This window comes from Erithacus rubecula (genome assembly GCF_903797595.1).
Source record: "Erithacus rubecula genome assembly, chromosome: 12".
Lineage (NCBI taxonomy): Eukaryota > Metazoa > Chordata > Aves > Passeriformes > Muscicapidae > Erithacus > Erithacus rubecula.
In genome coordinates, this window is record NC_136664.1 from 4,207,780 (window position 1) to 4,233,805 (window position 26,026).

The 26,026-nt window shown below is 41.5% G+C and overlaps 1 protein-coding gene across 3 annotated transcripts; it reads right to left on the bottom strand.

Annotated features, from left to right (window-relative positions):
- Positions 1-671: 671 nt before the first annotated feature.
- Positions 672-24,521, bottom strand: HSD17B2 (hydroxysteroid 17-beta dehydrogenase 2). 3 transcript variants are annotated; one of them, XM_079316534.1, is made up of 6 exons: positions 24,507-24,521; positions 10,931-11,074; positions 6,189-6,401; positions 5,729-5,914; positions 3,160-3,297; positions 672-1,780 (listed from the first exon to the last, which is right to left on the bottom strand). In XM_079316534.1, the coding sequence occupies exons 2-6, from the start codon at positions 11,010-11,012 to the stop codon at positions 1,422-1,424; spliced, it is 978 nt and encodes a 325-aa protein (XP_079172660.1). In that variant the 5' UTR covers positions 11,013-11,074; positions 24,507-24,521; the 3' UTR covers positions 672-1,421. The 3 variants fall into 3 exon arrangements, with proteins under 3 accessions (XP_079172660.1, XP_079172659.1, XP_079172658.1); XM_079316533.1 differs by lacking the exon at positions 24,507-24,521 and having other exon boundaries at positions 10,931-11,295; XM_079316532.1 differs by lacking the exons at positions 10,931-11,074; positions 24,507-24,521 and adding an exon at positions 10,491-10,794.
- Positions 24,522-26,026: the final 1,505 nt, after the last annotated feature.

A 26,026-nucleotide genomic window follows, 5' to 3' on the forward strand; every position in this document is an offset into this window, starting at 1 on the left:
CCAGCCCTCTGAGCATCCTCTGTGAATTTACAGAGTCCTGAACTGATGTAACAGACACAGGACGGTGATAGAATAAATACCAGAGTTGCAAATTAAATAGTGATTTTGTCCAGTTGGGTGCAAGAGCACATCACACAAGTAGGATTATGGTAGAAGAGTTGGAAGTTGCTCAGAAATGAAAGGAAAAAATATGTCTACATTTAAAGCTCAGAATGTGATCACTTCTAGTTTTTCATCACCAGAAAAGAAATGTATTTTGTCAAGGACAGGACATGTGGCCATCCATGGGACTCAGGGGGTTGAGGATTTCTTTCAAAATATCACAGCCTTTCAAAACCCAAGGATGTGACAGACAATACAAAAAGGGAGTAAGGTAGGAAAAACACAGGTGAGTTGCCCAAGCACTAAGGGTTTGGCAAAGGAGTTTATGGTATGGGGTACCAGGGAGGGCACCTGGTGCTCCTGGAATGAAATTAGGGAAGGGAAGCAACTCCCATCTGCCAGAATTTGGACACTGGACTCCAGCAAAGCCACATGAAGATTGACTGATCTCAGACAGGTGAGCACAAACTCTCCCTAGAGCAGAGGGAGACACAAGGAGGTATCAGGAGAAGTGGGAAAAACATTAATTCTTTGTAAACCCAGACTTGAGTAAGAAACTGTACAAAAAGCAGAAGTGACATCAGAGTTTACTTACAATCAGATAAGCACAGGAATATACAGGCAATACACAGAATGACAGTCAGATCAAGTTAGCAGCTGATACACCCACTATAATTATTTTTATTACTGGAGGAAGGAAATTGTTTATCTCTTCATAAAGACCTTGATCTGTTTCCATTCACTTCACCTCCTCATAACAACTAATTTATCTTGCTTATTCTGGCAAAGAGAACATGTTACAAACTTTAAAACTATACATAACAAAATTGGGAGGGGAAAAGGACAATCATTTCTCAAGTTCAACAGCAACAGAACAAAAACAGCAGACCCCAACATATTAGGCTGAAGCTGTAGAGAAGGAGATTTGCATTACACAGCTCAAAGTCTCTTCAACAATAGGAATATATTTAATTTCTTACAAGATTTAAGGGGTTTTGGTTTTGCTTTAACAAAACACGTTCTGCATCTCTCTGTGCTGGTGATGCCTTTAGAAGCAGACAGGAACTATGTAATTTCATGAGGTACCTTACACAGAAAGCAGGATACAAAGACAACAGAAAAACACTGAAATCCCTCAAAAAATGCCCCATCTGGGAACAGCTTTCTACTTATGTTTATCCACTGCTTTTCCCAAACATTGCTCTTAACACAGAGATTTCCCTCTTTGCAAGGCAGAGTCAAAGCAGCTTAACAAAGACAGAATTAGTAGCAGTGTCTGTACAGAGTTCTCCCCAGTGAGATAAACACCAGTGGACACCTCAGAGGTTGTTTCCTTCCTCCCCTGATGTTCTCAGCTCCCTGGGAGCAGGGCCAGCACTCAGCATCTTGCTGATGAAGAAGTCGTAGAACCAGAGGGGGAAGCAGCAGAAGATGCAGAGGGGGATGTAAGCCCCCCTGCCAGGGGTGTAGAGCCCCTGGGGGCTCCTGGCCAGCAGGGCATGCAGGACAGAGCCCAGCACAGGGGACAGGTCAGGGGCACAGAGGGAGGGCAGGTGGAGGAGGTAATTCCTCAGCCCCAGCAGATACTCCTCTCCATAGGCCTGCCTGGTGTCTGCAGGGAGATTCTCCATCAGCTCCTTCTCCTGCTGATCCCACTGCTCAGCTGTGCCTTCAATACCTGCAACAGCACAGCACAGCAAGTGGATCTGGGGCTGGATTTAAATAAAATAAATCTGCAATTAACAGTCAGAGTTGGTCTACACTGGGTCAGTGAGGAGCAAGCACCAGAGCTGGTCAGCAGCCAGGGCTTTTAGCTGGAAGGTGAGGAAAAGCACCAGCACTTTGTGCTGCACAAAAAGCACTAAGTTCATGCCCCATTTGGCTCCCTGCTCTACCTAAACATGCTCTCTCACAACCAAATCAGCTTTTTTTCCCCCCCTCCTTCCCACTTCTGTCCCAATTCATTTTGTGGATGTTTCCAATCAGTATTTACTATAAACAACTGAGGAGAGAGGCAAACTAAGATGAACAGGATTCACTTGGGTTGGCCAAGTGCTAAGCTGCCCTTTCACAAGTGATATTAGTATTTCAATAACTAGTTTCCTGAAGGATTAGCCTTTTATTAAGACAGATTTAGAATCGTAATTGAATCTATTTGCCCACCCTATAAGGTAGGAATGAAAGCAGGGGCTTCTCCAATGGAGATATTGCCTAACTACCAAAAATTAAGCATTGCAAATAAAGAAAAAATATTTAAATAAATATTTAAATCTCAAATCCCAGGACTCAATTTGACCCATGAGCCTGAGAACAGCTAAGCAGGGCCCTGAAGGTGAAGCCTCAGGCAGGTTCCTCTGACCACATAAAACTGTCAGAACACAGAGACTCACAGAGCCCCTTCCCAGGAGAGGAAGCATTCAGGGAAATAACATTTTATGAAAAAGGCCAATTTGATTGAGCAATTAAAATTGCTCTGGGCAGGCAAGGGGTGCAGTGAGGGCATGTGCAGCAGCAGATGAGTCTGGAACCTGGACAGGCTGTGCTCAGTTGAAGGAGGAGGAGAATTTGGAACAGAAAGCAGCAGGAGCACATGGGGAAGGAGTGGAGAGGAAAGATCAGAGGATATTGACAGCAAGCAAGCAGGATGACAGGAACTGCTGGAGATACTGCCATGCAAGACAGAGCAGCTCAATAAAGAGCTCTGATATTGAGGAAGGAGGGTGGTGGGGGAGCTGAAGCTCCCAGGCAGGACAAGTGAGCCAGAACACTCAAACTGGCCACACAGCCAGCTCCAACAGAGCTGGAGCCAAGGGATCCAGCTCCTGGATCCTGCCCTGCCTCAAAGCACAGCTCTGCCCAGCAGAGGGGAGGCAGGCAGTGAGCAGAGCTGCAGGGAGCATCCCTCACAAAAGATACTGAACCTCATCTCCATAACCCACACAACGAATGGGAAAAAAGGGGGGACCCCTGAGAATCACTCAGGGCTCTGTTTGAGGCTGCTGAGCTAGAGGGAAAGAGGAGAGGCAGAAAGAACAACCCAAAACATCAAACACCAACCTGTTCTGAAGCCTGATGGATGAATGGCCATGACTTTAATGCCCCATTTGGAAAGCTCTTGCCTCATCACTCCAGAAAACATGGACAGAGCTGCTTTGGATGCCCCATATGCAGCATACCTGGGTAGTGGAATGCCTCCTGCAGGAGCAATAGAAACCTGGTAAACCTCAAGAGTGCCTCTTCCCAGGATTTATTTTCATGATTTAGATTGTAGCACAACCAAAATCATGCTTCATTCCCTGAAGTAAAAGACAAGTCAGTGAGGGAACATCTTACTAGAGGTTAAAAAAGAGTGAAAGTTGTAAATGAGCAGTTGCTTACAGCAGTTACACTCAGTAACACCTGGCAATTCACCTTGTAGGGCAGAAAAAGTAAACTGGACTGCATTTAAGGGTAAAAACTGCTGAAAGTTTTGATATGAGAAACACAGACTGTTTTAGTTCATATAAATAGTGAAGCAGTAGTTTTATACTCCTGTTCTTGCCACTGCAACACAAATTTCAAGCCCCTACAATAAACCACAGAGCACAGTAAGTAATCTCAATTCCAGCTTTATAAACTTTCTTTCCTGTTCTTTCTGGAAAGGCCAGAGAACATAATGCAAGAGTGGAAAAAAAAACAAAAAACCCTTTGTGGACACACCAAAGCTGGACTGACTGGACTCCCTGAGACCCAGCACAGAAGCAGACCCCTGCCTATAGTTGTATCCCAGCTTTTCAACCCCAGAAACATTTGTTCAGAGGGGAAAGCAGAACACACAGTTCATTTACAAAAACAAGCTTCCAGAAAACACTATCTTCCAAATGCAGAGATTTCCTCTGTCCCAAAAACAGGCAGATTGTCACTTCTTCAGCACTAGAAAAATACAAACATGCTTTGATTTGAGCATCTTCTTCAGCCCTCCCTCTTCTCCCCATGAGGTTGGTGTTACACCACAGCACCACAGGCTGGGCTGGGAGCAGGGAACAGAATGGACAATCCTTTCCTTGAAGGAATCCTTCCTTCTCCAGCCTGCAGGGGCAGCTGGGCACATCCTGCACATTCATCTCTGTGTGCTGGAGTGTGTTAAAAAAAATACCTCAGGTACAGGGCAGTTTTCAGGTAAGCCACTGGTGCTATTGGGTATTGCACTGGGAGGATGACCAAGCTATCACAGGGGCTGTTTACACAGAGCAATTCCCTTGAAGAAGTCAGGCCATTTATATGTTAATTATTCCTCTGTATGCATCTGAATAAACTGGATTGGTTTGAGCCAATTGAATCACATACTTTTCCCTCTGAGGTCAGGCTAACCTGAGCCCAGTTAAATGAGCCCTATACAGGCAGGAATAGATTCAGCACAATGAGACCTCACTAACTTCTCCACTAATGTTTTACCAAAGGACCCCCAGACCCTGAGTTAAGAGGAAACTCTTCACCCAAACCAGCCTGTGTGCAACAACATCTCTGCAGAGTTTAAGCAGGGTCATTTTCAGCTCCTGTAAAGGCAAACTACTCAGCACAGGGAAAAGTGCATTTACCCCTTCAAGGCAGTTTGGGGATTCTCACCAGGAGTTAAGGCATCTGCCCCAAAACACCCCCAGGGAGAGCTTCACTGGGGTGCACAGAGGAAACAGGGCTCTAAGCAGCAGAAAGGTTCTGATAATTCAGTCCTGATTTCTCAGAGTGCCAGCAATGAACCACGAACACAGACACACAAATACAGAGCATATCTGGGGTTATAAAGAGCAAACAGTGCCAGAGCCAGGCTGCAGCCACATCCCCAAAAGAGGAACACCTTCACAAGTCACCCCAGCAATGCAGCAGGATTCACTCCAGCTGTGCAGAAGGGAAAAGAAAAATGTGGGGAGCCCATGACCCAGCAAATCCCTGAGAGATATTACTCCAAAATACTTTCCAGCAGCATGACCCCCTGCCTCAGGCAGGTCTCATTTTCAAAGGAGCATTCTTGCTCCTCAGCTGTTGGCTACCAGATACTGCATTACTGTATTACATTAGTTCCTACAGCTTAGGATCTCAGCTGTCCTCCTGGAACAGGAGGTCATGTTATAAAGACATGCATGTGTACATAAAGCAAAATTTATGGGGAGAGAAATGGAAAGCATATGTTAATTTTAAAAAAGGTTTTGGATTTTTCATGGAAAAATATCAAGCTGGGCCTAAGTATTTCTAAGGCATGCAAAATATTTTTAAAGAAATGTAAACACAGAGCTCCCAGGTTATCAGCAGATAATCAGTCTGAGGTGGTCACAGACTTCTGCCTGAACATGTTACAGAGATCCTGTGATGTAGCACCCATCTTTATGGAAGCTCACAAAATTATCACTCATGGCATCTAGAACACAAGATCTGAATTTTACTGGGTTGTTTTTTTTCTGTCACAGCAAATTTTTAGCCACATTAAACTCTGCTTTAAAAGTTATTCTATGGGAGTAGTGTCCCAAACTAAAGAAAAACCTGGATTTATTACCTTAACATTTATTCTCTGAGTGTATTGACAACCCAGATTAACCACCACCTTCCCTGGCATTAGCTCCAGGACTCAGTTTGGTGCTTTAGCTCAGCTCACCTGCCATGCTGGACATGTTCACCAGCCTCCCCTGGGATTTCCTGAGCAGTGGCAGGAAGGTCTTGGACACCTGCACAGCCCCAAAGAAGTTCACCTCCATGCAGTGCCTGTAGGTGCTCATGGGGAGCAGCTCCCCATCAGCAGGGAAGCCCAGGATCCCAGCATTGTTCACAACACCCCAGAGCCCTGGGGAGAGAAAGCACAAGGCTGTGACACACCAGGAAAACCACTCCAGGATTACACCAGTGAGCTGGATGGTGACCAAACACAGATGATCTGCCCATGCACATTCCCCACTCCTTGACCAGCCACTCCATTTTCAGAAGTCATGGACAGAAACACCAAGACTTTACCCTGGAAATATCCTACACACCACAGTGCAGCCACCAGCAGAGAGATGCACTTGCTAAGCTGCTACAACAGCACTTGCACTGTAAAAGGAGGGAGGAAAAAGCTGTACCTGCATTCTTTAGCTTCTCTGAGACTGTCAGGAAGGCCTCCTGGAGCTGGGTGGTGCTGGTGACATCCAGCTGCAGCACACAGAGTCTCTGGGAGCAGCAGCGCCGCAGCTCCTCTGCCCCAGGGCCGTCCCTGTCCAGCACCCCAGCAAACACAACAAAGCCCAGGCTGTCCAGGTGTTTGGCCAGGGCATGTCCAATCCCAGTGTCACTTCCTGAAAGCATTAAAAAAACCCACAGAAAATAGGTCAGTTCAACACCATCATTTAAAAAAATAAAATAAATACGCGCATAGGAAAGCCGTGCAAATATAAATAAAGATATGATGACAAAGTCCCTGGAATGAGTATGTTAAAAGAAAGGTTCAGATCTGAAGTTTGAGGAGCTGGATCTTTAAATGTTCTTCAAAGAATGACAGGCCATGTTCTCCTGACTCAGAGCTGGTGGAATCAGCTCACCCTCTGCCACTGACAGATGCTCTGACTCTATACATAAAGAATAAATAAAGCCATACTTTGGTTTTATAAAAAATATGCAGACTGGAACATGATAACTAAAGTATCTAAGAGGGAAAAAAAACCCATAAAAAACCCCCACACTAATGTTTTAATTTGAAATCTCCAATGGGCAAAGCAATCATAAGGCTTTCAAATTCAAGTTCTTGGATTCTATTTCTTCCTTCTAAGAAGTAGCAGTATTTCATTCACACATCCACCACACAGATCCTCAGATAAGCCCTGTTTATTACAGACTGTAACCAAGCCAAAACTAAGCAACTGTTGCTTTACCTGCAAAGCATTCCAATGCTTTCAGAAGCCAAGAAAGCTTCCAAATGACATTTTTGTGCTAAATCAGCGATTGAATTCATGCAAATTACTCCATAAGGAAAGGAACTTGTCACCGATGTCCCCACCAAGCCTCCCAGTGAAGTGACACAGGTAGTGACAGTTTATAGGGGCTGTGCTTCAGGAGCTTTGCAGAGGACAAAATTAGGAGGAAAATTAGGAGTTTAATAAATTAATACAGTTTTTACAGTGTAAAGAATCAGCCTGTTCCACAATACTGCACCAAGTCCTCCACTGTAACTACAGCACAGAAAGCTCCTGGATGCTGCTGTGCACTGGGATCCAAGATCTTCTGTAAAAACAATTTACTACATCAATGTTGAGTTTCCAATCCCTGGAAACCTGAATGTGAGACAAAGGAACTCCTGCCAGATATTTTTCTATTTTCTTGTTTGCAATAGTCCCTCCTTAGCCCTACTATAAACTTCTGAGGGTTACTCTGTGATTTTGGCACACCATGAAAGTTATCAGTTATTCACAGTTATTCCTATATTCAAAATACGTAGTCAATAGAATTTGACTGCCAAAGAGACTCATCATAATCATGTAAGATGCTCTTTTCTACATTCTGGTTTTTAACTGAGGCTTTAGTCCTGAAAGGTGAAAAATATTAATTCCAAGTGTCTTGAAGAAAACATGAACTAAATGTCTGGATCAATCAGTGCATCTTGAAAAAGTATAAAATAATTACTCATGCTCTATTTAACTCCTAGGAAGAAAAAAAAAAAAAAAATCAGTTTTTTGGCATTTTTGAAATCTGCAATTTGCTGAAGATGCACCACAGCACTACAAATATCACATTAAGCTTCTCCAGTCCTGACCTGACAGAACAGACCTGCATTCTTTGAATTCCCTAAAGAGACATGAAGAAGCCTGCAAATACCCCAGACACTACAAATTTCTAACTTTGGGGGTGGGGTGATTTTCCTTCTTTTTCTTTTAGTGAAAAACCCTTATTTTAGATCAAATCATTCCTCCTTCATCATTCCCAGCAAGTACACAGCTACATATTACATATTACCAAAGTTTTACAATGCAGCTTTAACTTGAAAATGGGCAGAATACAATAAAACTTGAACTTGGGATGGGCATTGCAATCCAAAGAAAGCAATAAAAGTTGTTTTTATCATTGCCTGATGCTGGGCTTGTCCCTGTTATTTTTATTCCAAAACAAATCTGATTTGAGTATCTGACCTGTTATTGAAGTCCAGAGAAGCTTTACTCTTCCAACTCCTAGAATTCAGAGTCTCCATAGTGGAAAAAAAGAAAAAAAGATAATTCCCTCCCAATCACCCTCTTGCTTCTACACCAAAAATAATTTGTGGGTTATGAGAAGACTTATTTTAAGGAAAGCAGTCACTATTGACTGTGACTGACCCATTGCTGAGAATTTACAATAACTCATGCTTGAACATGCACCAAATCACTCCCCAAGAATGAAAAGACCAAATTAACTGGAGAAATTCCTCCCAGTGCACACAGACTAACCAGGGACAGAATTCCACCACTCCTGTTACTTCAGATTTTGGCAGTAATTTAATTTTTAGGGAAGGTGGCCATTTGCCACTGAAGTGTTTGCATGCCAGGAGCTCCTGTTTAAGGAAGTTTGAGCTCTTGCTCCCAGCTAGAGGATCCAGAGCAGAGTTTCAGCATAGGCTTGGAGCCTGCTCACATGCCCACAGTTATCCATGTGAAAAAGCATTTTGACCACAGTTTTTCCCTTATCCTGGTACTCCAGGGAACTGCTGGCTTAAACAAACAATGCAGAGCAGCACTGGTGCAAGGAACATCCCAAGAGGAGCAGAACAACACAGAGAGAATTCAAGGAGAGCAGCAGAGCTCCTGGCCCAAGGCTCACAAGGAATATGTGCAGCTGCTCAGGACACAGACACATTCCTCAGCCCTGCAGGGCTGAAAGGCAGAGGGGAAAAAGAAAAAAATAATTAAAATCACCCCTTTCCACCAAGTGCCTGCCTGAGGTCTTGTCTAAACTGGAGAAAATGACACCAAAATCTGCATAAAGGCACCTTGCACCTGCAAATGCACAGGGACACACATCCTGTGGCTGCTGTGAGGAATACCACAAACTGAGCAATTTAACCAAAATTCATGTTGAGTAAAACTTCTGGTTCGCTTGATGGAGGGTTTGATGGATTGCAAAGGATTCCAATAAAGACAAAGAAGAGCCTCCTGAAATTAATCAGCAGACAGAGATGTCCAGACTTGCATTTCTTCAGGACAGTTGCAGCACAGGTATAAGGAAAGCACTATTACTGGACTGTTCCCAAATATCCCTAACTCCCTTATATTGTTCTAATTCAGCTGCCAGAGTAGATAGGCTCCCAGAGAGTGCTTTTTCCTCAAGATTTGCAGTCTGACAAAGAGCAAGGAGATGCCCAAGTGCAAGCACATCCCTTGAGGAGTCTGCAGGATTGCTCCCTGTTCCCCACACCAAAATTCATCTTCACCTGCAGGGAGAACCCAGCTGGCAGATAAACTGCAAGGGGAGAACTTGCTGCTGATCTTGTCCTCTCTCAACTTTTATACTCAATCCCTGTATTAAAGCTTGCTAGGCAAATCTAAATTATTTCCAGGTGTCCCTATAAAACAAAATGAAATTCTGCTAGAAATTGCTATATAAACCAAAGCAACTTAATTCAGCATTCCAGAGGGGGAAAAAACCACAGAAAATAAAACCCAGCAAATTAAGAGTGTAAGAAGCAGTAGGCAGGCACTCCAGTTTAAAGGTTTGATTAACACAAATAAGAAACATATAAATAAACAACACCTGAAGTTTTAGAGGAAACAGGAGAAAAACCATAAAACTACAAAAATGCCACCCCTGCAAAATAAAAAGTGGGTTTTGAGTAGATCAGAGTGGTAATAGAGACTGAATTAATTAGCTCTGAACTTTCCCTGCTAGTGAAGGGAATTACTCCCTCCTAAATGATTTCACAGAGGGTTTCAAAGAGATGGCACCAAACCAGTGTCTTGAAATAAGTGCATGATAGACACAGAGTGCACTATGTACACACACACCCCCAAAAGACAACTGTACATCCACAACCAGCCCAATTAATTCGAGTAAACAAAAGTAATGTATGGATGTAGTGTTCTGAGGGCTCCCAGGAATTATTGTCTCTGCTAAAAAATTAGACCTTCATAAGTATTCTTATGCTTCTTGCACCAGTTAATTTCACAAGTATGTCTAAAAAGCTACTCGTAAAGATTAAACGAGGCACTAAAAATAACAGCATCTATTAAGATGCTTTTCCACTTAATTTCAGAGCACTTATTTACCTGGAAAAAACATCTCTGCCAAAGCAAATAAAACAAGCAGAAAAGGATAAAAGGAGCCCTCGCAGGCATGCACTAACCCGAGGACAAGAAGTTTTCCAGCCCACTTGTGAGAAAAGGCAGCTTTTGCTTGTTTGTTTGTGAGCACTGGCAGCACCTTACCTGTGATGAGCACGGCTCTGTCACCCACGGGCAGCAGGTCCCTGTCCCCCAGGAAGGCTGAGCAGAGCAGGCACACGGCCAGCAGCAGCCCCACGCCAGCCCCCAGCGTGGCCAGGCACAGCAGGGCAGGCAGCAGGCTCCAGAGCAGCACCTTTGCCCTGTGCACAGGGCTCCTCTGGGCCCTGCACAGCATGCTCACCCCAAAAAGCGTGGTGACACCTGCACAGAGCCAGCCCAGGGGGCTGCTGGCCACAGCATCCATCAGCAGAGCTCTCCACTCACACCCCACCAGCAGCTGGGTGGAAGCAGGTATTGCTAAAGGCAGTGTGTGTTATATAGGAGCAGGGGGTGGGGCAGAGAAAGGGGACTCTGTTTAAAGCTTTGACATAATCTCACTTACCATTGGCATCAGCAAGGAGCAGGAGTCTGCCTTTCCTTACCTTTCATTCCTTCTGCCTGACAGCTCCACCTTCTGAACAATGTGCTGGCTGGATAATGATTGACAGCACCAGGAATGGACATGATGCAGCAAGCACTGGCTCCAGGAAAAGATTAACTGCTATAGTTTTTTAAAGTACACTTTCCTAGACAGTGAGGAAAGGAACAGTTTCCTTTATGAGGAATTGCTGGGCTCTCCTGCTTTTAAAAACTTAGGGTGTAGTTTCAGTGGAACTGGTTTTTGATGGGCTGAGACAAAAATGAGTCAGGCCATGGTTATTTGATATCTGGAACACAAGCTGTGTTGGGATTTATCACATACGGATAACCTTCCTCTTTCAACAAAACACCCCAAATTACATTCTCTGCTTTAGTGCCCACCTTTGCCTATTTATCCACATTCAGCAGATACCTACAGTAAATTGACATTCAGGGGTGTGGGAGGCTGGGAACAGGTGATTGCTGGTTTACCACGAGGGGCACTTTTTGGGTGAAGACAGGTAGCACACCTGAGACTGAGTCTTCAGCTAACCTCCAGTGATGACATTCACCTTGGCTTTGGCAGGAACCACTGGCTTGATAGCCACAGCAAGTTGTATGGAGGTGGGGGAACTAATCAATTAAATATATTAAAGAGATTAATACCTACTATGCTGTGTTCTGAAAGTTATTTAAACAAATTTTTTAAAAAAATTAAAATCCAGCCAGCCAAAGGGATTGAGATACAAATTAGCTATCTGTATTTAACCCTGTTTAAAAATCCCTGGTGAGTGATTTGAGACACAAGCCTACATTAGCACAGACCCAGCTAACATGATGGAGCTGCTTTTCCAAGACAACGTGGTGCTGATCTACCTGATTTCAGACATGAAAAATTGAAGTGCATGGTGCAAACCTGACATGAAACAGAGCACATTCCCATTCCATTATGCCTTTGGGGGTTTAGGGTATTGCATATCTGTTGAATGTACACTTTTACAGCCAGTGAAAATGTTTACATACCTCTGCAGGTAGTTTACATGAGAGATGAAGTCACTTTTGTAAAGGAACATCACCCTCAAGGTATTCTCATCATTCATTATTTTTGTGAGCACTCATCCACCCATCCTCCCACCAGTGTACAAAAGGAAAAATATTTTCATTTCTCTTTGCCATTTGCTGCTTCTGCTTTTATTATTACAATGCTCTTGAGGTCAGCTATACCTTGCTGAACATTAAGGCATCTTCTTAAATATTTTCCTGAAGAAGTTCTCTCTCTCCATCATTCTCCATCACACAGTTTAGATGCTCACAAATGTGCTGGCATTCAGAGAAGAGCTCCCACACTTGAGGGTACAGCAAGAAGGAGTTTTCCATAGTGGGATGAAGGGCAGAATGATCCCTGCAGCCTGATGTTTGCCCTGGCTGTCCTCAGCCTGTGGGCAAGGGGCCACGCTGGGGTGGCCACCACAGGTCACTGCAGAGCAGCTTCCATGAGATTCCCCCTCTCCCCCAGCACATCCCCCTCTGAAACGTGTGCTGTGCTCCTGCACAGCCCCTCCCTCAGGCACAGCTGGCAGCGTGGGGGATATTTGGAAAGCTGGGGGTGCCACATGGATTCCTGATACACCCACCCACTGTGGTGCATGGACAGCACCTGTGTGCACCCAGCCCCTGCAGAACAGCTGAGGGACTGTCTGAAACAACTCTCAGTTATCATTGTAATGTAAAACACAACCAATGAAGGCTTCTTTTAATGAGAAGGTGACCATGTGTTTGCCCTGGTGGGTGAATAAAATTCCAGGAAGGAGGTTAAGATCTAAAACTGGCTGAGAAATGCTAGAGTGGAGTACCCACTTCACACAGACCCTGCACTCTCTCTGACACCAGCAGTGACAGATTGAGGATTTTTCAGCACAACTTTGCCACAAGATGTTTTATCATCCTGTGCCATCTGCCCATCTTGAAAAAGTACCTACTTTTCCCTTTACCCCTCTGAGATGTCTCCAGCTCTAAAAGCTGTATAGTAACCCAGGATTGCAGTTGAGTTTTCATTATTTCCTATTTGTCCATGCCATGCTATTTATGTTAATCACTCCATGGTAATCAGCAACATGAACACCCAGTCTCTAAAAATTCAGCTTGTGTTCCTTCAAATCCTACAGTCACAGCACTTTTCACCTGCTGTAGGATCCCTGCAGGACACTGTTCCCAGGACAAAGCAAGGACACCCCTCCAGTGTTTTTATCACAGACATCAAACTCTTGACTCCACACTCCCATTCTGGAGGCTAAATCATTTCTTCACAGACATTCACTTACTTCCTGCCCATTTCTTGAAACTTTTGTCCTGTCATACTCTGCTGGCTCTATGTTTTTCAGTGTGATGGATGCAGCCTGTGCTTTTGATTGCTATTCTTAACACAAAAAAATAGGGCAAAAGAAAGGTTCAGGTTCCCCAGCTCCTTTGAAATGTGGTGAGGCTGAGCCTGGTCACAACTCCTTTGAAATCCACCTTTGCTTTTCATGGCTTCCTTTGGAGTTCAGTGATTTTCCTGATGTTTATAATTTTTTTAAGCCTCTGTGACTTTCCAGCATAGTAGAAGTTTCCAAATCAACCACGAGTTTTTCAGGCATGTCTCTGTTACCTCATCCTGCATTGTTTTTCAATTCTTTGGCCACTTTTCCCATGGGCTCTCTTTGCACTTTCCAATAATTCACTAATTTTTCCTTTCAGCATTTTCCCTTCAGCAGAAGAACCACGTGTCACATCCAATAGCTGCTGTCCCAGCTGGACACAACTGATATTCTCCTGTCCCAAGTGGAACATCAATTACACTGTCCAGCAGCATGAAACACAATTTTTCTACACATCCAGTCTCTGTTTCAGCTTTCTCTGCTAGTCACAGATTTGTTTTCCATTTCAGGTTATCATTTCCCACAGAACTCTCCAATTTTGTTTGTTTTGCCTGCTGATTCAGGTTTTTTCAGCTGTGGCTCCTGCTCCCTGTGCTCCTTGTTCTTTTGTGCCTTGGGTCAGGGCTCTGCATTTCAGGTACTCTAGGGAGGTTCTGGCTTTTTCTGGAAAATCATTTCAGCATGAAACAGGTTGGAATCTGTTTCAACAAATGAGTCATTAAGCAAGACAGAAACAATATTCTAGTGATTAAGTACATATAGGAGCAGGGGGAAAAAAAAATAAATTACTTACTTTTATTGCTGGAGCTTCTGAGAGATCATAAACACCTACATATACTTGGATTTTGGTGGACTTAATGGCTACATGAACACTTGTCAGGCTGTCAGTCCTGGATGCAGAAACTGTTGAATTTCCACAGACAAAATTCATTTGAGCAAACAGATTTTCCTCTTACAAATTCTTTAAAGCTCCTGTACAAATGTTGAGCTAATCCTCTTCTTTCAGCCTGTTCTCTCTCCATGCACTCAACTTGAAGCACATGAATTGTCCCAGTAAAGACAGCAAAACCATTACTCTGCCTAAAGCTAGAAATGCAGCCTAGTACCTTTGTGAATTAAGATATTTGAACTGACAGGCATGAACTGAATTAAAGCAAAAACAGGATTATGTACAAGTGAAAATAGAGCTGTGCAACCTCTCCTTTGTCTTCAAACTGTTTAATAGATCCTTAGGGAAAATAATTCCTGTCAAATAAAATGTATACCTATTAAAGAAAAGTAAGAAGTATCTTTTACCTCTAAGCTGCTGGAGATTTTGTTTTTAGAAATATAATAGTGGTAAATATTGTAAATTCAGAAATAGACAATAGATCCTGAAGATCATCCCTTGGCAGTGAACAGAAAACTGTAGCCCATCATTCCTCAAAATTCAATACTCCAAAAGACAATAATAATAACAACAGCAATAACAACCATTTCCTCAACTAAATCTCCTGTTATTTGCTCAAATGCAAGAAAAAACCTCAAAGTGAAGAATGTCTGTACTGATAGTAAATTTGAACCTGTAAGGGAAGCCAAGGGCTGTAAGTTCTGCCTCAGTATTTACAAGAACTCTAATCACTCTTTGTAAATTTTCTGCAATAGACAAAACATCAGAGAAACCATTAAAATTATGAGCACTCCTTTGAATTTGCAAGGGAGGTTTTCTCCCCGAGCTCTCCAGACATCCATGTGTCTCTGGGCTTTCAGGAAGAGCTAAAAGGGATTGCACTCTTTCCAAAATAAGTAATGTTTATCAACCCAATTGTGATTATTTTCCAAGAAGAGGATAGAGTCAGAAAGCCTAAAGGCAATTAGGCACTCTTTAAGAAGTTAGCCAGGAATCATCTCCAGGTTATCCTCATGAGAAATTACACTTGCTTGCCTTTTTCTGTTACCCAGTAACATGAAACTGTTTTCAGAGAACTATCAGTGGGAGAGAAAAAAAAGATACCACTTTATCTTAGTGCACTTCTCTGACAGCACAGACTGCTCCCTAAAATTTCCTCTGGTATATTCAGAATAACATCCCAGCCCTACCTAGGACAGAGCACAGCACAATGCTGCCTCAATAAATGAGAAATACAGACATAATCTCTCAATGGGAAGTTTAGTTTGTTTTCCAACTAGATTTTTATTACATCTCCCCATTCCCTTCCCTTCTCTGCAGCTTTGCCTCTCTGAAGTTATGGCAGCATCTGACCTTAGAACACAAAGGATTTCCACATTTTCACAGCCTGATCGTTTCTTTGCAGGTGCTTCCTGAAAAGCAAATGCAGCTTTGCCTGCCTTGCTTCTGATGCTGTGCCCTAAACACAAGTCATACCAACAGATCAGATAAAAAAACCACACTTTGCATCATCTTTCTGTAACTGCTCCTCCTGCATATCTTCAAACATTGGCAGGTTGGAGACACATCTGGTTTACATCCAGCCTCTTCCATTACATTCTAATATTAGACCACAGAAGGTTTTCAAACATTTAGGTATTATCTATGCAAAAGTCACATAATTTTGGTGCAGTTAAATTTAAAATAGCAATGTAAATATAGAGGTAAACCAGAAGATTAGGCAAGCATGGTGATCATGATTAAAGCAGGTGTGGACAAACAGAGAAACTGTCTTGAGGAGTCCCTTCAAAGTAGGGGTTCACCAACATAACTTGTCATTCACTGTAGATAGTGACAAATTAAAAATTAATCACACACAACTCAGATCCCCAGATGTCTGAGGTTTAAGCATGCGCTCTGCAAAAGGGATGAAGAAAATGGGTGCTAACACCTCCCCAGTGTCATTTGGGTTATTAACATCTGCCTTCCCTCCACCTGCAAACCCTTAGAAACATCTCTGCCTCTCATCAGCAGAATTTGCTTATTTTTAGATTTTCCTGGGAGTTACATCAGCCAGCCTTTGAAACCAAAGAGCACAGTGAGATGAGAAACGAGCCATGACTCAAAAAGCATTTAGCAATCAGCCATGACAAAGTGTCACCTGTCCTCAGCACACTCTGTTTGCTGTCACTTGAAGGACAAGCCCCTCGTTCCCAAGCCTGAATCCATGAATTTTTCCTGTTAGGAATGGTGACCTCACTCTGTGTGTAACCAGGGACTTGCACTGTTGTTGTGATGGAATGCTGGATGTCCCCAGTTTCCCCCTCAGTGCTGGGATCTGAAGGATGTTCCCATTCCTGGGGGTTTTCACCCATTTTTGTGCTGCTTTTGTGTTCAAACATTGTCAGGAATGGCCTGGTGACAGATGATCCTGTCATGGAGCAGGGGGACAAACAATTCCTCAAGGTCCCTTTCAGGATCTGGGGTGGGTTTGATGGTTCTGTGGCAGGCAGTATTTTAGTAAATGGTGTTTTTTTTTTCTCCGGGCAATCCACTGACTATGGAAAATCTGAGTATTTAATGTAATTTTTTGTTGGTTTGCTTCCCCTTATTATATTGTCCATCTTAAATATTTTTTATCACTCAGTAACCTTTACCCTGACTCAACAATTGTTTGGATGTAAGCAAATTTAATCCCATTTAAATCACCATGACTATCCACTCATAAAACCATACAGATGATTTAAGAGGTTGCTGAATGACAGTCCTGAGACCCATTAGGCCTAAATGTTCCCTGAGAGCCCAAACTCAGAGACACTTATGCACATTCTTAAAAATAAACACAGATATTGGCATGCAAGTAAAGAAAAAAACATTCACAGCCCTGTTTTTAAACATGCACACCTGAAGAATTAGAGCCTGCCTTAAAGACCTTCCCCACCTGGATTTGAGATATGGTAATCCATTCATGCAAATGAACCTGCACCATAAAACTATTTATTTCCACATTCCAGGTGATACAACTAGCAAGTGCAACTTTAAAATGAACCCCTCCAAGTTTTAAAGTCAGCATTAAAATAATGTCAGGTTCCAGGTGGAGGTCATTCCCAAACAGGCACAGATTCTATGGGGATAATCTGCATAGGCACTTCAAAATAATCATCCCTTGTAAGGAATCCCTTCCTGAGCTGTGCAGAGCTTGTAACTTGTTTTATTAATACTGTAAATTATCACTTCACTTTTATTTTTTAATTTCAAAACTGTTTTTAACAATATATGTGACAGCCCCAGGGCAAGCATCTCTCCTGGAAACACACAAACTTTGCTGGAATCACCCAGGGTTGGGCAGGCACAGCTTCAAAGGCAGATTTGGGACCTATAACATTAATTCATCCACCAAATGGAGCTCCAAAACCCATTAAGGAAAAATAACTAGTAACCATCTGTCTTTATTCATCAGTCTGAAAGCAGTTAATCAAACCTAGTGGACATTTTTACTTTCTTCTTTCTCTCCCAACAGCTTTGAACACAGATGCAGCCTTTCCATAATTAAGCTGAGCATTGTAGCTCCTAGACAGATTAATTCTGGAGAGCTTGTCAGAAATGTCAGATGGCAGACAGGTTCTGTGTCTTGTCTCTGGGACTTCTGGGGTTTTTATATTTATATCTACATATATGTGCTGATTCAGAACCCAGTTATTAAATTAATAACTCTTTATAATTCTTAAAATTGTGTAAACACATTGACAGGGTTGTGAAACAACATAAAGCTGTTCCAGGTTACAGGAGTTCTATTCTAACAGGCTGGAGATCATTAAATAACTCATACCTAGAGCTATTCCAGGCACTTGTTTTCAGAAAAGTTCTCAGACAGTTTCTATCCACTCCAAAAGGATACACACAAGTATCCAAGGAGGCTTTTAGTTCTCAATTACTTTTAGCAATGAGCTCATATGTGAGTTTGATTCCCTTTTTCTGATTTCTAACATTTTAAAGCAGAGAGCATATCCAATTCTTAAGGATTTTATGCTACCTGTTAAATATTATGTTTTTCCAATTTAAGCCTTCAGTCAAATTTATGGACTGAAGCTAGGATTTAAAAGACCCTAGGAGTAATTTTTGCTTCCTTTGAACAGGGTTTTTATTTTTAAAGAAAGTAAAAGATCACGTCAAACACATCTTTGTGCTGATAAAATTAGAATTTCAATGTCATTTAAAAGTTTGAAGTTTAAAAGTTCTTTCCACTATAACTGGTTATGAAGAAGAGTTGGTTACCATTACATTTGATAAAATAATGCAGCTTGAAAATGAGATGTGCCAAATTATGAGAGATGGTCCCAGAGAAAGCCACTCAATGACTGTAGCAGAGACATAGGTGGGGATTTTCCAAGCAGCCATTAAAACTGGACCACAGAAATACTGAGCCAAATCAGTAGATATTGATCAAAATTAACCAGTAAAATTCAAACTAAATTTAAAAAATCATATGTTTTTATCCTTAGGAGCATAAGTTTCCCTTCATATGTTTAACTGCTGATAACTGATTCATCCTCACTCTTCTGTCCCCACAGTAACAATCAAAATGGCAAATGGAAATGAGGCACCCAACTATATTTGGAAAAGTGGGAAAGACTTAAGTACCTCTAGATACCAGACTCTACAGCAGAAAATAGAGAAGAAAGAGGTATTTTGAAGGAAAACCCTGCTGGCATAATCTCTCTTTCAATGGTACTTTTTTCCACCAGAATATTTAAGCTGTCATAAATGCTCCAAGATGTAAAAACCATTCCCACAGAACACATCAGTGAACTGAAGCAGAGAGATCATCTTCTATTTAGTGAAAAACGCCAGCTGAGAACTCCTGGGTGGTGGCTCCAGTCCTGTGCCAAGGCACAGGGATCACCCTGTGAGAAGTGCACTTGGAGCCCACCTAGGCTGCACCCCCCAAATAACACCTTACAGACAGCACAACAAAGATCAGCTGGCAACTGTGCTGTAGGTGCTGATACAGAATTTATCTGGAAAATGAGCAAAATAGGAAGATGCCCAGCTGAGAAATCCCAAGTGGAGACTGGAAGGGCTCATCAGAAAGGTGTCAGCACCTCTCTGAATCAGAGAGAAGAAATGTTTACCTATGTACATACAGGTGGGGCCAAAATTGCTTTTACATAGAAAGACAAGGAAAGAAGACATTATTAATCCATGGGAACCATGCCAAAAGCATGAATAGAAATGTTACTGTATGAAGATTTTGCCCATGGCCAATTGTAACTATGACACACCTGGCCCCAGCGTTGTGATTCACAAAGTGTTTCCTGCACACAAGATAATCCTCTTCTATCTACTTTATCTGATGTTATCATCCTCACTTGGTTCCTGTCTGTTATCAGAAACAAAATTTCAGCATTGATAAATCCAAACACAATTACCGAAGATAAATAAACTAAATTTTAAAAATGACAAAGAGTTTTAAAATTCTGAAGGTGAGGCTCTTCCTACTCTTTTGTTGAAGGCACAGATTGTTCAAACTTGAACCAACTTGCTATCAAAACAAGTCTCAAATCCAAGATGTTCAGTGAGGCACGAACTGTACCTGCATTGCAGCAGAGGCACCTTGATCCAGAGTTCTGGACACAGCAGCAGTGAGATGCTGATCCAGGCAAGGTTCCTACAGAGTCTGATTTGCAGAATTGCTGCAGCACTGCCTCAGTTTCACCATTCTAAAAGGATTGTTTGCATCCCACTCTTGCCTCTGCTGTCACCTTTCACACATTTTCCTTGACTCCAAGTCCAGCTGGAAGGAGCTGAGGGGAACCTGCCACCCACCCGTGCCCCTTCTGAGAACAGAAATTCCATGCAAAACTCTGCATTAAACCAACACATCAGAGAGGAGACACCTCACAGATGGAAAAAGCACAAACCTGAGCCTCAGGTGAGTATTTTTAAGAGCTAAGAATCACAGAATCATTTAGGTTGGAAAAGACCCCCTAGGATTGTTGGATTCATGGCAGGAGTTGGCAACACTGGAGTCTTTAAAACTGGAACTTTATACTCTGAAACTTTGTGAGCATGTTAAACAGCTACTGCAACCTCATGAGGCTAAAGCACAATCCAGGCTTGTACACACCTGCACAAGCATAATTCAATAAATTATCCATGAATATAAAAGTTTAAGTTTACAGCAATGCAAGGCAGAAAATAAAGAGGGAAATACAAAGGCTTCTAATGAAAAGAGGAGAAGTGGCAACAATTATTTTCATCCATTCTTCTGAATGCCATCACATTCTTGGGTTTGTGTGCTATAAATATGTCCCTTTGAAATCTCTGAAATCTCTAAAATGCCAGAGAGCACAGAAAACCTTTATAAAACCAGAATTTACAGTAAAGCATCTTGAAGACTTAGACGAATGGTGTTAAAGGTTTACATTTGATACCTCACCTGCAAGAGAACAGTTCAGCCACTAAAAGAGTCAAAATTGGACAGCTCCATCACCCAGAGACTTCAGAGAGTGCAGCTGAAATACAACAGTCATAACTAAAGGCTGCAGATGCAGCCACAGAACACGGGCACCAGGGGGGAAAAAATTACTCTGAAACCTTTTCTCAGAGTGCTGTTGTGAAGCTTCAGCACAAGGCACAAAACACGTGAACAACACTCTGTAGTACTCATATATATGTTTAATTAAGCCTTAATTTATACACTAAACATTTCTGTATTTATTTCATGAAGGAATAAAGTAAATTACAAGTTTGTAACATACAGCACCTTCACCCCAAGATATCAGTGGTGATAATCACCTCACCTGTTATGGCCAGAAGCACTAAGCAGTCAACTTGTTCAAGAAATTCAGTTACCCAAATAATCTAATAATTCTAATTTGAAGAAGTCTTAATTATGGAACTCATTAATGACATAATATTGCACCAAGACTACCTAGGAAAACTGGATTTGGTGGCAGTAAATGTGAACTGAGATCCCTTTTTAAAGTGTAATCTACAGGAGATGGAGCCCTGCTTCTTTGTTCAGCCCTGCTTGGGTTGCTCTTTTTGAACCAGAAATAATGAGGGATTTCCAGCCAAAATGAGAGGAATGGCTGTAGCCTGTTCTCACAAAGAACAGCCCAAATTTGAAATTCTCTTCAAGTTAATAAACATCTGGACACGAGGGGAAGCCCATCATGAAGAAAACCCTTCCTGACAAAGCAAAAACAGAGTGACCCATTTGCACACAGACAGGGAGCTTGGCTGCATAATATATTCTTATTAACACCTCCAAACTCTGAGTCATTTTTGTTTCCCAACTACAATTAAGGGAGGCATTCTTTATGAACAGATAGAACACGATGGGAGGTGGGGTAGCTCTGCCTGATAAGCTGATAATGTGCATGTTGAGGTGTGATTAACTGCCTGCTTGAGTTGGTACCTGTTCCTAGCATGGATTACCTTTATTTAGGGCAGAAGGGAAAGGAGCCAGGACCAAAACTACAGGAGAAAACACAAGTGGTGAAATCTTCTGGCCTTGCCATTACCAGTGTGGCACTGAAGGGATTCTCACTGGCCACTCAATTTTTAGAAGGGCAAAGGAGCTCAGGCAATGTTAAATAGAAGACTTGGGAAAGAACTGCACCAGATAATGTTTTAGTTTTTCTCTTGAAAAGTGTTAAAATTACAAGTGCTAAACCAGGCCTTCTTTGGTACTTTTTTTTTTTTTTTTTTTTGGTGACTTGAAGATTGTGCATTCAACTTGAGAAACCTTCATTATACAAGAAAGCCAATTACTAGAACATGTTGTACCTCTCAGTCATCTAGAAGAACATTTCAGCTTATGCAGTTTGCCCATAAAGTGTTTGATGTTTGATTCTTCCATGTTCCTATGATGAATGAAGAATTAAGCTGATGTATGACTGGAATTAATCCAGTGTTTTCCACTGGCACAAATTCTATTTCTATGGGCTGGATACTCTCTGAAAGACATTGAAGCAGAACCTCAAATGCTTTACCTTAAGAATCAAAGTAAAAATCAGATATTTCAATTCCCTCATTATTCAGATCTTGCTTCTCCCTCAAAAGAGCCAGAAAATCAAAATTAGTTATAACTAGATGCTGCACCCACAACTTCTGTCACAAGGAGTGAAAATCAGGAGAAAGAATAACTTGCAGTAAATTTCTGTAAGTTACAGCACACCTCAGCTGAACAGATTCCACTTTGAACACCTTCCTCCTGTTACCATTCCAGGATAAAATATGTCCAAACAAGGCTTTTGAACAGAAGAAAAATGCATATTATAACTATCTCATCTGTGTAACATCAGTGATTTTGCCCTGTTTTAGAGTTATTGGATTTATTTTGTTTTGACTAAGTGCTTTGAACCTTCAAAATTTTTGGTTCTGAACAAATCCCTTTTAAAGGAAACCTCAGGCTTTGTGTCAGAATCTCTTATCTTGAAATAGCTCAGAATAGGCCATGATAAAATGCTTATGAATTCTGAATTCTGCAATCATGAGTTTCGTGGAACAGAATAAATCAGTATCAAAGATACACAAGTTTGGTGCTCTTGTAAATACCAAGATGCCATTAAGGAACCCTAATGGAGATTGTCTTGCTCAAGCACAGCTCAACCAACAGCTTTTTTTTTGAGGTTTTTTTCCCCCCCTCCTTCTAACTCTTGCCTAATCTTTCCTCTGCAAAATTATGTAATTTTTGGAATGTTTTCAAGGTCATTACAGAACTAAATGGTAGTAACATTTTTTAAGCCAGTGAAAATGGGACACTACTGCCTAGACCTTGAACACAGAACCAGGAATATGAAAGCACCAGGACTGTGAAGATGGAAAACATTTCCTCTGCAAATACATTTCCTTTCCCCCTCATCATTTTCCACTGAGAAACACACAGAAATGCTACAACAAATTCAGGCCCTGGTGTTCTTGCTGACACATCCCATCCTCACCACCAGTGTCAGCAGAACTTCTGACACACACAGAAAATTAGCACAGTACAAGATACAGATTAATGAACATATTTTGCCTGAGTTTGTTCTACATATGGCATCTACAGCACATGATTAGCTGTCTGTGAAGCTGAAAGATCCCTTAGATCCTTCCAAAAGATAAAAGTAGTACCATCAACTGGGTGTTCAATTATCAGTGTCAACGATTCATAACAGACCAACCTCATCTTGCTTTTGCTGGAGGGTAAGGTTTCTGTAAACCCATGGATAGCTGAATTAAATTATAAATTACTCCAACAAGAAGCCTTTCTTTGTTATTAGTGTGGTAAATAAGGGCATCTGGATGCACATCAATCACACTTGAAAATGAACCAGACAATTACTGAAATTTAAGTGTATAATTACCTTCTGAAATGGCTTCCTATTGAGAATTTGGAAGATGTGCTTTAAGTAACAGAATCAAAGACATTCAGCACTGCATTCTAAAACCTGTCCTCCCCTACTCTGAGAGCAAAAACATCTGTGAGAGCATTTGCAATAACATTTTTCTAGTCTTCCCATAAGACATTTCTTAACATACTCATTTTTAAAGTATATAATCCTTTCAGGTACAAAGAGGCCTTGAGCCCTTGCAGTCCTGTGTGCAATATTGAAATTATTAATGAGGTTACAGGATGAGCTAAAATTTGGCTTTTATTTCCAAGGTGCTGCAATTACATTGGATAGCATCACCTTGTACTGCTAAGGACTAAAATCAGTGCAACATGTTATGCAAACAGATATCAACACCTCAGAACATCAGGTAACAAATCAGGTCAAATTATCACTAAAAAAAACACATGAGGCTTAAGGGAGCTTAAGATCAATATCACAGGAGCAAACACTGACTTCAGACACCTGGACTGAAGTGCTCAGGAGTGGGTGAGTCCCTGCAGACTCTGTTCAGCTCCATGGAGGTAATGGAGGTTAAAATATACTCATTCTAAAATCTGGGTTATTGATGTGCCCTGCAGGGTACACAGAGACCACAAACAGCAACTTGTCTTCAAAGTAAAAAGGGAGAACACAGGTTATTCTCAGTCCCATGCTCAGCCATTCACTTATCCCAATATACACAAACTTTCTTCCCTTTAGGATAAATAACTGATACTTTTGGAAATGAGATCATCTACATTTTCCAAAGCATTAAAGGATGGAAAAGAAGTTCATTTCTGATGGTTCCACAGAATGCATGCATCACTTCCTACAGCTGAATGGACACCTCAGAATCAAGCTGGTTCCTTAACAATCTTTGCCAATTCAAAGCCTTTTCCTTTCTCAATGTGGAAAAAACAGGGTAAGTTTTTCCATTACTGGAACTCACAGGAAAAAGCAACTAGAAGCACTTTGGATGGTCATCTCCACATCACCAGCTGCATGACACTGCCACAAGCAGCACTGCACAGACAAGAGCTGCCCTAAGAAGTCAGTGCCAACATTTTCAAAGGGTGCAACTCGCTCACTTTCCTGAGCTCTTTAAGCTCCATAAATTCAATTTCCTGGTTTATTAACAATTTTACAGCAGCTCCCATCTGAGCATCAGAAACACAAACAAAACTAGCACAACCATAACCTCAGGCAGGGAGAAAGTTCAATGACACCTTTGTCACAGAACACAAATCAGTGTTCTGAAGGTCACTAAGGAAACCTCTGCCAGAGTCAAGATGAAAACTCAGACCAGCATTTTTATCCCTAACACTCTCCTCCTTGAAATATATTCTAATGTCATCTAGCCTGAATGTTTGATTCTAATGTTCTAATTTTGTTCTAATTTTGAACATCACAATTCTAATTTCCCTCACAATGTATGTTCTGTTTTTACTTCTTTAGTACTATTTTAACCAATTGGTTTTATATGTTTTAATAAGGCTGTAAACATGGTTGGTTCTACCTGGTTTTAAATCTTGTTCTCTTCTCTCTTTGCATTGCTCAATGAAAAAAAAATAATCACAATTAAGTAATATCTAAAAGAAATCAATCAAACAGTAAGAAAACAGTAAGCTAAGGTTTATTTACCCAGATGAAATATTGCCCTGCTTCTTGAAACAGTACTGCTGGCACACTTTGTATTTTGATGACAAAAATAATTTTACTAGCTAAGTATTTTAAATTGCAATGGGAACCAGATGAACTAACATACTATGAAAGAATAATTAATTATTTTATTGCTTATTCTTTCTAACTTGCACTTGTTTACAGCAGCTGCTTATTTAGCTGATTTAAGGATTCCTTTGCAGCCCATTTCAGACTCATTGCAGATAACTCCCAGTTACACTGCAAATCCTTCTAACCTGACACCTCTTGCCCTAATGTGAAATTCAAGGTATCAGTGCAATCTCTCCAAGTCACTGTGGCAGAGTCTCATTCCCTGCATGCTGAGATACATGCAAGGCATGCTCCAAAACACCTAGATCTTTAAAAGTAGGGTTTACATGTTTGTTTTAAAGAAAGACACAATCTCAGGCCTAGCATTCTATTATGTGTAAAATAAACCTAGAAGTCCATTCGATTGTAAAACAGAACTTATGATACATTCAGAAAGCCTGCAAAACCTTAGGAAAAGCAGAGCTCATAGGAAATGAAAAGACAGTAATCAATGGGTTGTGCAAAACTGAGATCTGAGTATCAAGTCTTAAGACTTGCCAATGTAAAAGGAGGATGATATTTACCCACAGCTTTCACAGAAGTCACCATTTTGAAGGAATGAATGTTCCTCACTATTCCCTGAAGCTAAAAAGGACAGCTCACTACAATGAGAAATAAAACTGATAGTGGCTGAAGAGCAACATCTTTACAGTATCTAACCACAACCTTATTATCGTCACAATATCCATAATTATGAGT